The 15,121-nt window shown below is 42.1% G+C and overlaps 1 protein-coding gene across 2 annotated transcripts in view; it reads right to left on the bottom strand.

Moving 5' to 3' along the window:
- The window catches only part of LOC122904969 (retinitis pigmentosa 9 protein-like), a 31,397-nt gene that overhangs the window by 2,263 nt on the left and 14,013 nt on the right, over positions 1–15,121 (bottom strand). Inside the window, exons 6-8 of one of the 2 annotated variants that reach the window (XM_044246342.1) lie at positions 13,922–14,272; positions 7,747–7,831; positions 7,538–7,631 (exon numbers count right to left, since the gene is read on the bottom strand). In XM_044246342.1, the coding sequence (XP_044102277.1) occupies positions 14,074–14,272 (199 nt within the window). In that variant the 3' untranslated portion in view covers positions 7,538–7,631; positions 7,747–7,831; positions 13,922–14,073. Of the gene's footprint in view, positions 1–7,537; positions 7,632–7,746; positions 7,832–12,065; positions 12,124–13,921; positions 14,273–15,121 lie in introns of those variants that run through there. The other variant, XM_044246343.1, reaches the window with a different exon arrangement.

The following is a 15,121-nucleotide window of genomic DNA, read 5'->3' on the forward strand; positions in this document are numbered from 1 at the left end:
TAAAGGCAGAGGCTTTAACCCACTGAACTACCCAGGCACCCCTGTCTGTGTATTTTCTTTGATGAGATATCTGTTAAGGTCTATAGCCTCTTTTAAAATCAGGTTATTTTCTTAATATTTTAAGGGTTCTTTGTATATTTTGGGTAATAGTCCTTTATGAGGCATGTATTTATAAATATTTTCTCCTGGTCTGTGACTTTTCATTCAGTTGACAGTATCAGTATATTTTGAAGAGTTCTTAATTTTAATGATAGTCAGCTTATCAAGTTCTTTCTTGCATGGATCATGTATGCCACTGGTATTTTGCCTAAGAAGTCATCACCATACCCAAGAACATCTAGGTTTTCTCTGGTGTTAACTTCTTGTTCTTATAGTTTCTGTGTTTTACATGGAGGTCTGTGGTCCTTTCTGAGTTAATTTTTGTGAAGGACGTTTGTTGTAAGGTATGTGTCTAGGGTTGCATTTGCACGTATATGTCCAGCTCCAGGATGATTTGTTGAAAAAGCTGTCTTTGGTCCATTGTATTGTCTTTGCTCCTTTGTCAAATATTGGTTGATTATATTTATATGGGTCTGTGTGTAGGGTCTCTATTCTATCCTACATTGATCTATTTGTAATTGAAGTGTTTGGTAGACTTCACCAGTGAGCCCTTCTGGTGAAAGCCTGGTGCTTTCTGTTCTGGATGGTTATCAGTTAAGTGATTCATTTCTTTAATATATAAAAATCTGTGCAGATGTCCATTTCTACTGGTCTGAGCCTGTCCAACTTTATGTTTCAAGGAATTGGCCCATTTTTTATAGGTTTGGAAAGTTGTGACAATAGAGTTCATAGTATTTTTTCCATCTTTTTTAAAATATGATTTTTATTTTAAGATTTTTTATTTATTTATTTGACAGCCAGAGATCACAAGTAGGCAGAGAGGCAGGCAGAGCCGGGGAGGGGGGGTTGGGAAGCTGAGCAGAGAGCCCAATGCGGGGCTTGATCCCAGGACACTGGGATCATGACCTGAGTCAGAGGCAGAGGCTGTAACCTAGAGCCACCCAGGTGCCCCATCTTTTTTACTGTCTGTGGAATCTGTAGTGATGTACCCTCTTTCACTTCTGATATTAGTCATTTGTGTCTTCATTGATTCAGTGTTATTTAGTAATGCATTTAATCTCAAAGTATTTGGGGGATTTTACAGCTATCTTTGTTTTCTATACTCAGTTGTAGGCTAAGAACAGACACTATATGATTAATGTACTTTTTAATTTGTGTAAGTGTTTTCTGGCCCATGGTATGGACTGTCTTGGTGCATGTTCCATATGGGTATGAGCTGTGTATTCTGCTTGATGAAGTAGTCTGTGGATGTCAGTTATTTCTAGTTGGTTAAAGGTGCTATTTAGATCAATTGTCCTTAGTGATTTTTTTTTTTACCCACTGCATCTGCCATTTTTTGTTTACTATTAGCACAGAATATCTTTCTCCATGCATTTACTTTTCATCCTTGTCTTTATGTTGAAAGTGAATTTTTTCGCAGACTACACAGGTTTTGGCTTTTAGTATATCTTGTAATGTTTTCTTGATTGCCAGGCATTCTGTGCTGGATAAAAAGTACTGCTTTAAATAGGCCTTTAGTAACATGTTAAGTTGGGGAGGTGGGACAGGAATCATAGTCCTATGGTTACTGAAGAACTGTAGTTTTAGGTCTCGGTCTTTTAGTGAGATGGTGCCTTTGAACTCTGAACCATACATGTTCTTCACCTTCCTCTTCCCATTGGATAGGGAAGGGTTGTTAGGGTGGGTTTGAGATAAGTATTTGCCTACCCCCTTATCAATTAGGCTCTGGTTAACTAGCTTGTCCTGAGGTCCAGTGTTGGTAGGAATAGAGTTTTCCTTTATATGTCACCATTGTTTCTCTTCCCCACTTTTCCTGGGATTTCTTTCCTAGATTTACTGTAAGAAACTGGTTGAACTACTGCAGATAAAACTAAAAACAAGGGAGGGGGTGAGGGTTCATTATGAAAGGGTCCCCTTGAAGTTTTTTAACTCTCTGATTTGTTCATTCTGAACCTTTAATTTGTCGATAACAGTTCAGGTTTCCCTATCCTACTACTAGTTCCCATGGAATTTTTACCTCTTGGGTTTGTGCCCCTGTAAGTTGTGCTTGTCTACATTCACATATCTCTCCAACATTGGGGACAGCACTTTGTTCTGTAACCTACTGCTGTGTAGAATCTGGGAAGAATTCTTGATTTTTCAGTTGAGCTTTTAACTTTGTTCAGAGTAAGTGACTTCCAAACTTCTTACATATTCTTCTTACGTACAACCAGAAATTATACCAGCTTTTTTTTTTTTTTTAAGATTTTATTTATTTATTTGACAGAGAGAGACACAGCAAGAGAGGGAACACAAGCAGGAGGAGTGGGAGAGGGAGAAGCAGGCTTCCCACTGAGCAGGGAGCCTGATGTGGGGTTCGATCCCAGGACCCTGGGATCATGACTTGAGCCAAAGGCGGAGCCACCCACATGCCCCATCTACCAGCCTTTAACATTAATTAGGCATGCAGTACACATACTTGTACAATTGCAACAGAGGGCCAAATACATGCTTTTATAAATAGGCGGATTTTAAATTCTTTTTGCTGCCTCAGTACCCTCCTTTGTATAACAAGACGAATTAGTTTTTCTTTTGCCATTGGCCAGCATTTCCCCATTAACCCAACCACCCAGCCCCTGGTAACCACTAACTTTCTGAGTTCATCTTCTCTGGATTGTACATAGAAGTGAGATGATATGGCATTTGTCTTTCTCTATCCAATTTTTCTTAGGAAAATGCCCTCAAGGCCCATCTATTGTCACTAATGGTGAGATTTCCATTTAAAAAACAAAAAGTTTTGGCAGTGGAAGAAGTAGGAAAGGAGGAGTTCTCTGAAAAGTGAAGAGAAGTTAGCCTGTGGGGGAACCCACATGTGGCTAGAGCACATAGGTTTAGTGGAAGAATTAGATGATAGACTGACAAATCAGATAATGAGGGCTTTTATGACATCCTAAGGAATGTGGTCATTGTTCCTCATTTCCCGACTAGCAGTGACAATACTTCAAATTACTTCAAATATTGTCTCTCAAGTGAGGGGTCATACCTGAGTCAGAAAGATAATTCTGGGAGTACCTGGCTGGCTCAGTTGGGAGAGGACCTGACTTTTGGTCTTGGGGTTATTAGTTTGAGCCCCACACTAGATATCGATTACTTCAAAAAAAAAAAAAATAGAGGAAGGAAAGAAAAGATAGAAATATAGATAATTTTGGAACTAGTTTGGATTACAGACCTGTGAATGTCAGGGAAATGGGTAAAGGAAGTTCCTAGTAGTAGTTACTGAAGTAAAAACATGGAGATGACTTAAAGTCCTGGTCATGGTAGCAGAAGAGGGAAGGTATTACAAAGAGTAGCCATAGATTTTGCTGATTAGTGAGGGACAAAGTAATAACTTTAACACCTATGTTTATGCAATGGATAGCTGAATAGGGTCCTGGGAGAGATGCTAATGGCAGGGACCTGCATTAAGGTATTTTGGTCCATTGTATGATATAGTACAACATGTATGGTAGGAAGTTCTCTGGCTCATGAACTTCATTCTGTTGGCTTCTAACCTCTGTAGGCCATGGCGAAGTCAAGTGGGGACTCATCTACTTCCTTTCAATAAAGAAATCCATATACTTTTATGTATAAGTAGATTAGGCCAGGACCAAGAGGCATTTTGATGCAGCCTTAAACTATAAAATTGAGTTCATTAGATCAACCTTCATATTGAGTAAATTACCTGATGAACACTGATCTGAATATAATTAATGATTTTATATACTAAGTAGAAGTTTTATCTTAAATTCATTTGTCACTTATATATATCTGTCTTGCGAAATCAAATGCCATTCCTGACATGAATTTGTATGACAGAAATGTGTCTAGCGTTATTGGCACCATTGCCCTGTTTACTTCTGAAGACTGGAAAACAGGGGAAGATGGGTCTGTGAATGAGTAGTGCTGAATAAAAAGGTTTAGAAAGGCCTGTACATACAAAGAACTTTTGTTCTTCCTTGCTCTATACGGGCTGACATAATTATTCTTTCCCCAGCCACAATAATCCTAAATTACCCTTACTGGGTGCTAGGTCTCTCTGAAAAAGAGTCACTACTAAGTAGGGGTGATTCATAATACACTGATTATTTGATGGCCTGGAGACCAACCCATTGGAACAGATGCCTGCTCTCATGGTAAAGGAAGGTTCTGGAGGCCCCACGGTTCTGGTCACTGTCCTTTCCCTTGTCGAATCCTGAGGATATTCAGGGAGAAGTGGGGGCCAGTAGCTACCAACTGGCATTGAAAACACTACATACTTGACCAACTGGTGTGGTCAGCTGGCTGTGTCCTGGCTTAATGTTGTGACTGGCTGCAGGAGACCGAGTGGCTAACTACTGTGTTCTCTCTCTAGGTTTCAGAAATGGAAGTCTGTATTTCCCATATTCAGTGATACTCAGTGAGTCTCCTGGCTTCCTCATCCCTCAGTCCCCGTTGCCCACTGCCCTTAACCGAAGACCTATGTTTTGTAACACAGCACAGTTCCAGCAGTGTAGTGGCTATGGAAAGAAAACGAAGACGAAAGAGACTCAGACTGAAACTCATCAGGCTGAAAACAAGACTCAGAAACAAGACACCCACTCAGAAGGCGATATGGTGACCAGTATCCCAACTTCTAATAGTGACACAGAAACTGAAAACATTCCTCAAGCAACAGATGGGGTTTTGTCATCTGTTGCCCAGAAGCAGCGGCTACCTGGTGAGAGCCCTTCTCCTAACACTGTATATAAAGCATCACCTCAAGTAAACTATGCGTCTGAGAAAGGGAAAATGGGGCTAGAACAACGCAAAGGATCCCCTGTAACACAGTTCTGGAAGACTTTGAAGGAAACTATCCATTTGTATGACCTGGCTTATGGTAAAGCCATGCCAGACATCATGGTGCAGCACGGTGGGATTTCACAGAGTTCTCGGGAGAGTAGAAGTGTGCTTCATAACCATCACGAGGGTGCAGATGGCATTATGTGTAAAGATGAAGAAAGCACTCTGTGGTCAGAACAGTGTCATGATGTAAGACGTGATGAGGTGGTGAAGTCGGGCTCCATTGTGGACATGAACTTGGGTAAAGAAAAAGGCTATGCAGCTGTTCTCCAATTCCTATCCTCTCTAGATGAAGCAAAAGACAGAGATGAAATCCAGGATACTCTGAATTCCAATCTGTGCCAGTCTTCTGGAGATGGCGATAAGCTCCAGCAGGAAAGGCCAGTCTGCTCCAGCAATAAAGCCATTGAGGACCTGAGCCTAGAGTCCAAAATCTGGAGTCCCATTCACTTTGGGGAAAGCATGCTAGACAACAGTAGTGGGGGCCGTGGCTTCCCTGTGAAAGTGGGCAAAGGTGAAGTTGTAGAGAGCAACAGCTACCCTGAGAATTATGTCCTCCCCCCTACCTCCCTCACCCAGTTCAGCTATGTCGATGAAGGCATTCAGTGTGATGTGAGCCAGTGGCAGGATGCAGAGCATGAGAAATCTCCTGAGCCCTCATCAGAGAGCAGAAAGGCAACAGAAGAATTCAGATGTGGAGAACTGGAAGAGGTGGTAGAGTGGAACAGCTGCTCAAAGTATGTGTCTAGCTCTGCCTGTTCGGCCCAAATGAATAGCAGGCGGGTAGATGAAGGGATTCAGTGTGATAGGAGCTGGTGGCAGGATGCACAGCTGGAGAGATCCCTTGAGCAAATGCCTTCCAAGGATGAAGAGTCATTTCCAGATTGCAAGACTAAGGGATCACGGAGAAGGACCATCAGGAATGGGAGACTGAACACAGATGAAGAAGAAATGACCATGAATGATGAGATTGAGGAGGAGGATCATGAGAACTTCAAAAGGTGCGCAAAGATTAAAAAAACTGTGAAAGGCAGGAAGCAGAAGTCCCTGAGAAACTTCTCAAGTGGGAACACAGTCTATTTATTGAAGAAAAATGGTGCCTTGGACACTGTACTTCCCAACAATTCAGAAGACTGTGATTTGGAAGAGGAAGCTGAAGATGAAATGTATGAGATAGAATGCCTCTTGGAAGAAGTTAGTCCACTGGGCTGTGTGATGTCTTCCAAAGGGAAGATTTATGGCGAGGTTGGCAGGATCATCAGGATGCCAGCTGAGTGCTCTCTCCCTCCCCAGCTTATTGTGTGGCGCACCAGAAAAAAGTACAGGTTAAAGCTTGGGGAATACGAGAGCATCCCTGTGGTGTGCAAAGTAACAGGACAGGATGGCAGGTTCCGAGGAGAACGTACCATGGCTGTACAAGAGGGATTGGAGTCCAAGAGAGTCTCTCCCAAGCCCTGGGAATGTAAGTGACTAATGGACTCATTTCATGGTTGTCTGTGGTGGTTCCACACTGGGTCCTGGATGCAAAGGCAGCCATAGATCAACAGTATTTCTTAATTTTGGAAGTATGTTCTTAAACAAGTATAGGTGCCCATGTTTGTAGGATTGGGAGAAATTCCAGGTTTGAGGTCCTGCATTCTAGGAAACTAATGTAATTTGAACAAAGAGCTGTAGGAGTTGATGGAAAGCTGGGTGGTGGTAAAGGACAGGAGGGTTGAAAGAGAAAAGAGTCAGGGATATAGAGCTAGGTGGAGTTGCTGAGAAAGGGCATTCCATGTGGAGGCAGTGAATTTTGATACAAATTTGGGGGCTGTGGTTTGGAGTAAGAATGGAGACAGTAGTAAGAGCTTGATTGGGCAGCCAGGAGAGGTCAAGTGTGTTCCAGGGATTGAGCCTGAGAAGAGCCAGCCAGAAGGGAGGCCTGTGACGAGTTGGGCAAGTGGGTCTAAACAGACTGGGCTAAATAGTAGAAATTTTCCTTTTGAGATTTTTGTCCTGTAGGCAGTAAGGAGGTGCCCAAAGCAAACTGAATAGAGAAGGGACAGGAAGAAATGTGCTCTAGGCCTCTTCAGCTGGCAGTATAGTGGAGGAGGAATTTGAAGCATATCCATTTGGCTGAAACCCCTTTATAAAGTCAGTTTAACTGAACATTGGAAGGCAGCTGTGCTTACCACTCTACCACCAACACTTAACTGAACATTGGATATAAAGGGTCCTAACTCACATGGGAGTAAAAGATAACATTTCAGAGAATCCATTAACAAAACTGATTCTTTAAGAAAAAAATAAAAAGGCTGGAGGGGGCACCTGGGTGGCTCAGTCAGTTAAGCCTCTGCCTTTGGTTCAGGACATGATCTCAGGGTCCTGGGATCAAGCCCCTCAGCAGGAAGCCTGCTTCTCCCTCTCCCTCTGCCTGTTGCACTGCCTGCTTGTGCTCTCTCTCTCTCTCTCGTCAATAGGAAAAAAAAAAAAAAGGCTGGGGTTTGAACTTGTATCTAGAAAAAATGATAACATCCATAGACAAGGAAGCTTAGGAAAGGAAGTTGTCTTGCTTTACTGTGTGGCTGTCAGTGGGAGGGCTGGACTAGCAGATCATACATACCTGGTTGAAGCTTGAGCTTGGATCACCCTATATTTAGGGAGAGGGCTCCAAGCAGTGGGAAGGGCCCAAAGTAGAGTCTGGGGGATGATTATACCTGGGGAGCAAAAATGAAATGAGGCAGGTAAGTGACGAATGGGACGCATAAGAGCCCGGGGAAATTTAATTAAGTTCCAGTCTTAATTTCTAAACCAAAACACTGTCCATCTTACCTTTAGTCTTCTCAAACTCTCGTTTGCCTCTGCTTTCATTTCCCATCAGTGTGTAGGAATCTGTTTTTTCCATCCTATCACAGCCCTGTGAAGAAGATAACTTTAATTTACTCTTGGTTACACAGTTAAGATGGTAATTTTCAGAACGAGTTGTCTAGATTGTGTCCATTATTTTGATTTTTTTTTTTTCTGTTAAGGACTACAGAATGATACAGAATAGTATCTTGAACAAAAGATTTTTTTCAAGAAGGGTGTGGTTCCCCCCCTTTGGTTTTTTAAGTAACTTAGATTATTTAATGTATGAATCATTTCTTACCTCAGGTATACTGTGAGAGATGGAAAACCGAGGTACCTTACAAAGTTTCAAACAGATTTGAGACAGTTTAGGCAAACAGATTTGCTGTAATGTTTAGGAAACAGACAGCAGGTACAGACAGGAAATAGACAGTTGGTATCTATTCTGTAGCTAATTTGGGTGTCTCATGATTAGCTTTTAGGGCTTTGTTTGGGGTTTCCTACTCAGTGCGTGTTCTGCCCTGCAAAACTAACTGCCCTGCTTGTGGGCAGTGAAAAATGGCAGCATTCTGACTGGGTAACAGACCTCTAGACCTGTAGATCCTTCCTTATAAGTAGATTGGAGCCAAAGCCTTTCAGTTCCATGGAATGTCATTGTTAGGCTGATTTTCCACGTTTAATTCCCAGGGGTGTTAGTGGTAGTCTGTTGTGGGTTATATGGGATTTTTTAAGTTATCCCAGTGGTTTATCAAAGTGTCCCAGTTTAGAACTTGGAGAGCTGGGTACTTGAAGTTCAGGGTCTCTCTTAAGGGGCTACTGGCAAGACAGGCTTCTCTTCACACTGAGTCTTGATATCCCTGCCACACTTTCAACCCCTAGGCCTAGGGTGTCAGGGAGCACATGGTTACTGGCCCTTTCAAGGCCATTCCTACGCTACAGTGGTCATAAGACTAATACTCATGCTCAGGCAAAATGTTAACACCTTTAACTTTATTGTAAAGATGAACACTAAAGATATTAGTAATGACTCTGTATATCTCAAGTTTGTTATACAGCTAATTTAAAGAAATCTTTTATTGTTATTTCATAGGAAACAAATTGCTGTGTTCCAGCTACATAGAAGAGCGAAATAGTACATCATCATGATGGCCTAGAACACGGGATTATCCCTTGATTTGAACTAAGAAAGCAATTATACCAACATAAAGAAAATGTGACATTATAAAGCCTTTGGAATTAAAAGAACTAAAACAACAAATAAATTGAATTGCATGTGTTTTTGATTCTCAAGCATTTTCTTCCCCTCTCCAAATGGCCACATCACTGGTAACACCACCCGTAGAGTTGGGTTATTCATGAATACTTCTGCCAGGTCTATTACTGTCTTGTTCCCTCCAGGAACCTTTAAAATGGGGAAGAGGATGGTGAGTTGAGGGCAGAATAAAGAGATGAAGGATGCCCCAAAACAGGAACTATCCTGATGATAGAGACAGCAGCTTATTTATTTTTTACAAATGGAAACCAGGCTTATAGTAGCGCCACTGACCAGTATGTCCGTTGGTGAGTTGTAGTATATGTTACTTACTCCCAGTGTATACTCACAGAAACAAGGCAAACAAGAGAGCTCCTTATACTCAGAAACTACAACCTATATGGTCAATTTGTGGAACTAGGCTTTTCCCAATAAATAGTACAGGTTAAGGCTGTGACTAAGTGCCAAAATGTTTATATGTGGATGAAGACTGTCCTTAAGGGTATTTGTAAGAACAGGGCACATGTAGAAAGGCTAGAGTTGCTTCCTGGAAGGGCTTTCTGGGTGATGGTATGAATAATATTTTGATACCTATGGATGAGTTCACTCAGTGTTGCCTCGGAGTTGCCCAGTGATCAGTTAACTATATTTGTTTACTCTATTTTTATATTTTTAACTGCATTTTAACTACCCGTGGTAACAAAGTTAACTCTCAAGATGCATTAAGTAGATGGTACAAAGTGATAGCATTGCATGTTTTCACTGAGATGCAAAAAGGCAAGCAAAATATAGTACGGTTTCTAAAGCTGGTCTTATGATAAGATTTTGTAACTTCTCTCCCTCCTAACCCCTACCTAAAAGATTGGGTAGATATTCTAGGAAAATATCTGTGATGCCTATCCCCACCCATGGCTGGAGTATGGGACTCTCCAGTGTGTGTTTTAGTAACACCTGCATTTTCACTTTCATAGCCCATGACATGACATGACAGGAGAGTCACAACATTTTCACCCTTGAGACCATGTATTCTTTAGGGCTGGTAGCTCCATGGAATAGTTTGTATAGAGCTTAGCACATCATATGCACTCAAATATTTGTGAACGAATGGCTTAGTGTCAATTTGGATGAACAGTTTGGCTTTGTCACTGTTCCATCATTCCAAGCCCAGGACATAATCAAAATGGGAAAACTGAGTTAGGAATGCATTAGCTGGAGTAACTGAACAATAAGGAAGACTTGAGTCCATATAATCCAACTTTCTTGCTTATCTGGGAACCAGGAAGGCATCCACTAACTCCCCACCAACAATCCTGATTCATTCAAATTCCAACAATCTAATTAATTTGCTTATAAATGCTCATAAGAAGATTAAAGAGTGGGGCGCCTGGGTGGCTCAGTGGGTTAAGCCGCTGCCTTTGGCTCAGGTCATGATCTCAGGGTCCTGGGATCGAGTCCCGCATCGGGCTCTCTGCTCAGCAGGGAGCCTGCTTCCCTCTCTCTCTCTGCCTGCCTCTCCATCTACTTGTGATTTCTCTCTGTCAAATAAATAAATAAAATCTTTAAAAAAAAAAAAAAAAAAAGAAGATTAAAGAGTGTGGTTTTCATTAGCGTGTTAATACAAGTTGAATCTGATTGCTTTTGCTTTTTTGACATCTGCAAAATGAGTTACAAGTGCTTTGGGTGAACTAACTGAAGGCACTTAAATGGACCATAACTGGGGCTCTCTGGCTACTGGGAAGATGTTGGACCCTAGAAGGTGGGGGAGATGGTAATGCTGGTATATGGAAGAGCAAGCACAAAAAGAGGACGGGTCCAATGAACACTGTGCCTGCTTTATAATCCTTCCCAGTCTTCCCTTTATTCCAGAGGCTAAAAGAGAAGGGAAGCATAAGTCCAAATGAAGGGTACATCCTGACAACACCTTCCCTTTCATTTTCCCAAGCAGTTACTGTACCTCCTGGCACAATGAGTTCCTTAGGGTCAGACTCTCACCTGAAGATTTGTGTGCAGAAAATTTAGTGGGGAGTGTTATGGGGAATAAAATCTCTGAAGGGGCAAAGAAAGCCTGATTAAGCATAGGGAAGAAGTATAGATGTGATACAGTAACAACAGTCTTTAGCCAAAGTTCCACTGGGAGCTCCTGAGCTGCAATGATCCTGCAGAGTTGTCTCAACTGGGGTAAGAGGCCACACCATACAGCCCTGCACCCTTTGAAAAGGTCAACTGTGTATTATAATCTAATCATGGGGGTAAAATCCATTATAGTAACATTTCTACAGATTTGGGCAAAAAATTTTGGAGGCTATTTTATAATTCTGCCTACCACAACCGCAATGACAGGTTGATAGATACCTTGGTAGAAGGAGGTCTGGTGACTTCTCTCCCTTTCCTAAATAGGTCTGGAGAGTACTGAGTCTGAAAGGAGAGATTTTAGGATGAAGAACTTTGATCAGCTTGATAGGCTCAGCAGTCTGGGAGTTGGAGCAGAGGAAAAAGAGGTTGAGGTTCTTCTAGGTTGAGGTTCTTCTAGGTAAACTGGGCAAAAAGACTACAGGTCAAGGGATATGACAGACTGAAGTAAAGGACCATGGAACCTAGGCCAGAAACAGTAAACAGAGAAACCTGGAGTGAGAAAGAAGAGACAGGAATTAACTTGCAAGGGTTGCACTAGATGGCAAGATATCTTTCTTTCTCTTTCTCTCTTTCTTTCAAGGATTTTATTTATTTGAGACAGGGAAAGAGAGCATGAGTGGAGAGGGAGAAGCAGGCTCCCTGCTGAGCAGGGGACTAATATGGGAGTCAATCGCAGGACCCTGAGATCATGACCTGAGCTGGAGGCAGACACTTAATGGACTGAGCCATCCAGGGGCACCACAAGATTTCAATTAAAGCAGAAGTGGAGGAAGGCTTCAGGAAGAAGTTTACACTGAAAAAAATTAAATTAAAAACAATAACAATAACAACAACAAACCTGGAAGAGGTTTAACATTTAGAGCAGTCGTTCTCTAAGTCTGGCCCCCAGACCAACAGTGTCAGCATCATTTGGGCATTTGTCACAACTGCAAATTGTCCAGTCCACTCCAGACCCAGTAATCAGAAATTCTAAAATTCTAGGAGTTAAGACACAGGAATCTGTTTTAACAACCACCCCAGGTGATTTTGCTGCACCATAAGTTTGACAATCATCTATACTATTCTCCCGTATTATCATTGAGTATGTTTATGATGAATGGGTTTCCTGCAGGAGGAAGAAAATTCCTGCAAGGAGAATTTCCTGCTGCATGTTGAGCTAGGATGCCAAGGGTAGGTGGCTGAATTTACTGGACTTATTATTTTCAGTATTGACAAATCCTGGCCACTCCAATCTGGGCCAATTGTGTTACTGAGATAAATTTTCTAAGGCCAAGACTAGAAGCACTAACTGAAGAGAGCTGGAGAAAGAGTCAACCTGGCCTGCATCATGTATACTTTAAAGAGGGGGCGGGGGGCGCCTGGGTGGCTCAGTGGGTTAAGCCGCTGCTTTCGGCTCAGGTCATGATCTCAGGGTCCTGGGATCGAGTCCCACATCAGGCTCTCTGCTCAGCGGGGAGCCTGCTTCCTCCTCTCTCTCTGCCTGCCTCTCTGCCTACTTGTAATCTCTCTCTGTCAAATAAATAAATAAAAACTTTAAAAAAAAAAAAAAAAAGAGGGGGCGAGATGCCTACATGACTCAGTCCAGTAAGCATCTGCCTGTCATGATCCCAGGGTCCTAAGATGGGCCCCAACGTGGGGTTCCCTCCTCAGCCTGCTTCTTCCTTCACCTCTGCCCTTCCCCCACTCAAGTGCACACACGCTCACTATTGAATAAATAAAATCTTTAAAAAATTAAAATTAAAATTAAAAAAAGAGGGGGAATCCCCAGGGAAAGTGGCATAAAGTAGGAATAATGTGTTCCTGGGACCCAGAATGATGAAAGCAGCAACAGACAATGGTGAGGGAAGGACACTTGCTCATGAGCAAGATCTGGCTCTGCTTTGGCATGGCCAAGAACAGACACCCTCCCCAAGCTGCAGGCCTACCCAACCTACTGAGCTGCCTCGAGGCAAGCTGCAGCGCAAAGGGACAAGTTCCCAGGTGGGCTGTGCTTAGCCAACGGGATGAAGATGTATATGGGGATGCGGGTAGCTGACCCAGTATAATAATCTCTATACCATTATAATTTTTCTGAATCTATTATTATGGAGATAATAATAGTCATGGGAAAATAGCAATAAGATGTAAGCAAGTTAATTACATGATTTTTCAATGTTATTACAGTGTATCTCACTATTAAAAAAAAAAACAAACAAAAACTCAAGCAATCATGCCAGGGGTTTATGAACAGGAAGGCCCAATATGCTTTATATTGTTCAGTTAAAAAACGAAAAAGAAATTGTGCAGACAAATGTTTATAGTATGTTAAAAAGAGAGAAAACATTTTTTCCATGATATAAAAATATTTCTGGATGACTTCACAAGAAACTGGTAACATTAGCCATGGGGGAAGGGAACTGAGTGGCTGGGAGAGAGAAGAGGATTTTTCCTCATTAAACAAACCTTATGAACCTTTTAAATTTGGACTGTGTAAGTATATTATGATTAAAAAATAATGAATATTTTCTAAATAAATAAAACAACGAGCTTTTATTATCCTCGCATACAGAGAAAAAACCTGAAGTCTCTGGGAACTAAGTAGCGCCCTGGGGAGGAAAGGCTGCAGCAGCACCTGGAGGGTCCTCAGAGACTCATTCTCTCGGTCCCACCTCCCTGGCAGAGGCAGCTTGAAGGAATCACAAACTGCAGGGATCAACAGGAGGACAACACTGGACAAAGCTCTCCTGCCTGACATCAGCCGCTGTCAGAGCTAGCGCCCAGAAAAGTATAACTCACCCTCCTGGGGTCACATTTCTGCTGGAAGGCAGGTGAGAATTCACATGCGGGACACCAAATACCCCGCTCTCCTAGTCCTCCTGGATTGCACGCCTCTGGTCTTTGGCCGCAGTGTCTGATGTGGGAGAAGAGAATGTTGAATATTAGAGTGTTCAGTCTGAGTCTGAACTCTCATTTGACTTGGAAGACTTATGCCTTCGTTTTTTCTTCTTCTTCTTTTCCTTCTTCCTTTTCTTATGCTTTTCTTTCTTCTTCTTTTTCTTGTGTTTCTCTTTACTTGCTGAGGGACTGGAGCTGCTCCCATCCTCATCGGAGGTAGAATCCTCTAGTAACTGTTTCAACTGCTGTATCCTACACATAGAAGATTAACCAAAGAACATATTTAATTAAAAAAAAAAGTTAGATAAAAATTATATAAGGGCAGCAGTGAGGGTAAAAAACATCATGAATAACCACCTTACTGAAGACAGTATTTTTATTTTTCCCCATTCTTATCCATGTTTTCCCCATTCTTGTCCATACTGGTGCCTCTTTGACAGGACTGTACCCAGTGTATAAGACATTCTGTATTTTTTTCACTGTCCTAAATATTTCTGCATTTTTTCCAGTCCTTGCTACATAACTTTAAACAGATGCTTCCCGAGGTGCCTGGGTGGCTCAGTGGGTTAAAGCCTCTGCCTTTGGCTCAGGTCATGATCTCGGGGTCCTGGGATCAAGGCTTGCATTGGGCTCTCTGCTCGGCAGGGAGCCTGCTTCCTCCTCTCTCTCTGCCTGCCTCTCTGCCTACTTGTGATCTCTGTGTGTCAAATAAATAAATAAAATCTTAAAAAAAAAGAAATATTAAAACAAGCAAACAAACAGATGCTTCCCTTCCTTCATTAGCACCCCCCAACCACCCCCAACCACTCAAGTTGGCCACTTGATAATCTAGATAATCTCTCTCTTTAACAATCAGAACTCCATTTAACTAGTTGGGGAAAATCAAACCCTCCACTTTCTTCATCCTATCTTTATTCGGGTCTAAGGATAATTTTTTTTTTTTAAGATTTATTTATTTATTAGACAGAGATCACAAGTAGGCAGAGAGGCAGGCAGAGAGAGGGGAGGAAGCAAGCTCCCTGCTGAGCAGAGAGCCTGATGCGGGGCTCTATTCCAGGACCCCAGGATCATGACCTAAGCCAAAGGCAGAGGCTTTAATCC

The sequence above is a fragment of the Neovison vison genome, chromosome 4 (assembly GCF_020171115.1).
Source record: "Neovison vison isolate M4711 chromosome 4, ASM_NN_V1, whole genome shotgun sequence".
Classification (NCBI taxonomy): domain Eukaryota; kingdom Metazoa; phylum Chordata; class Mammalia; order Carnivora; family Mustelidae; genus Neogale; species Neogale vison.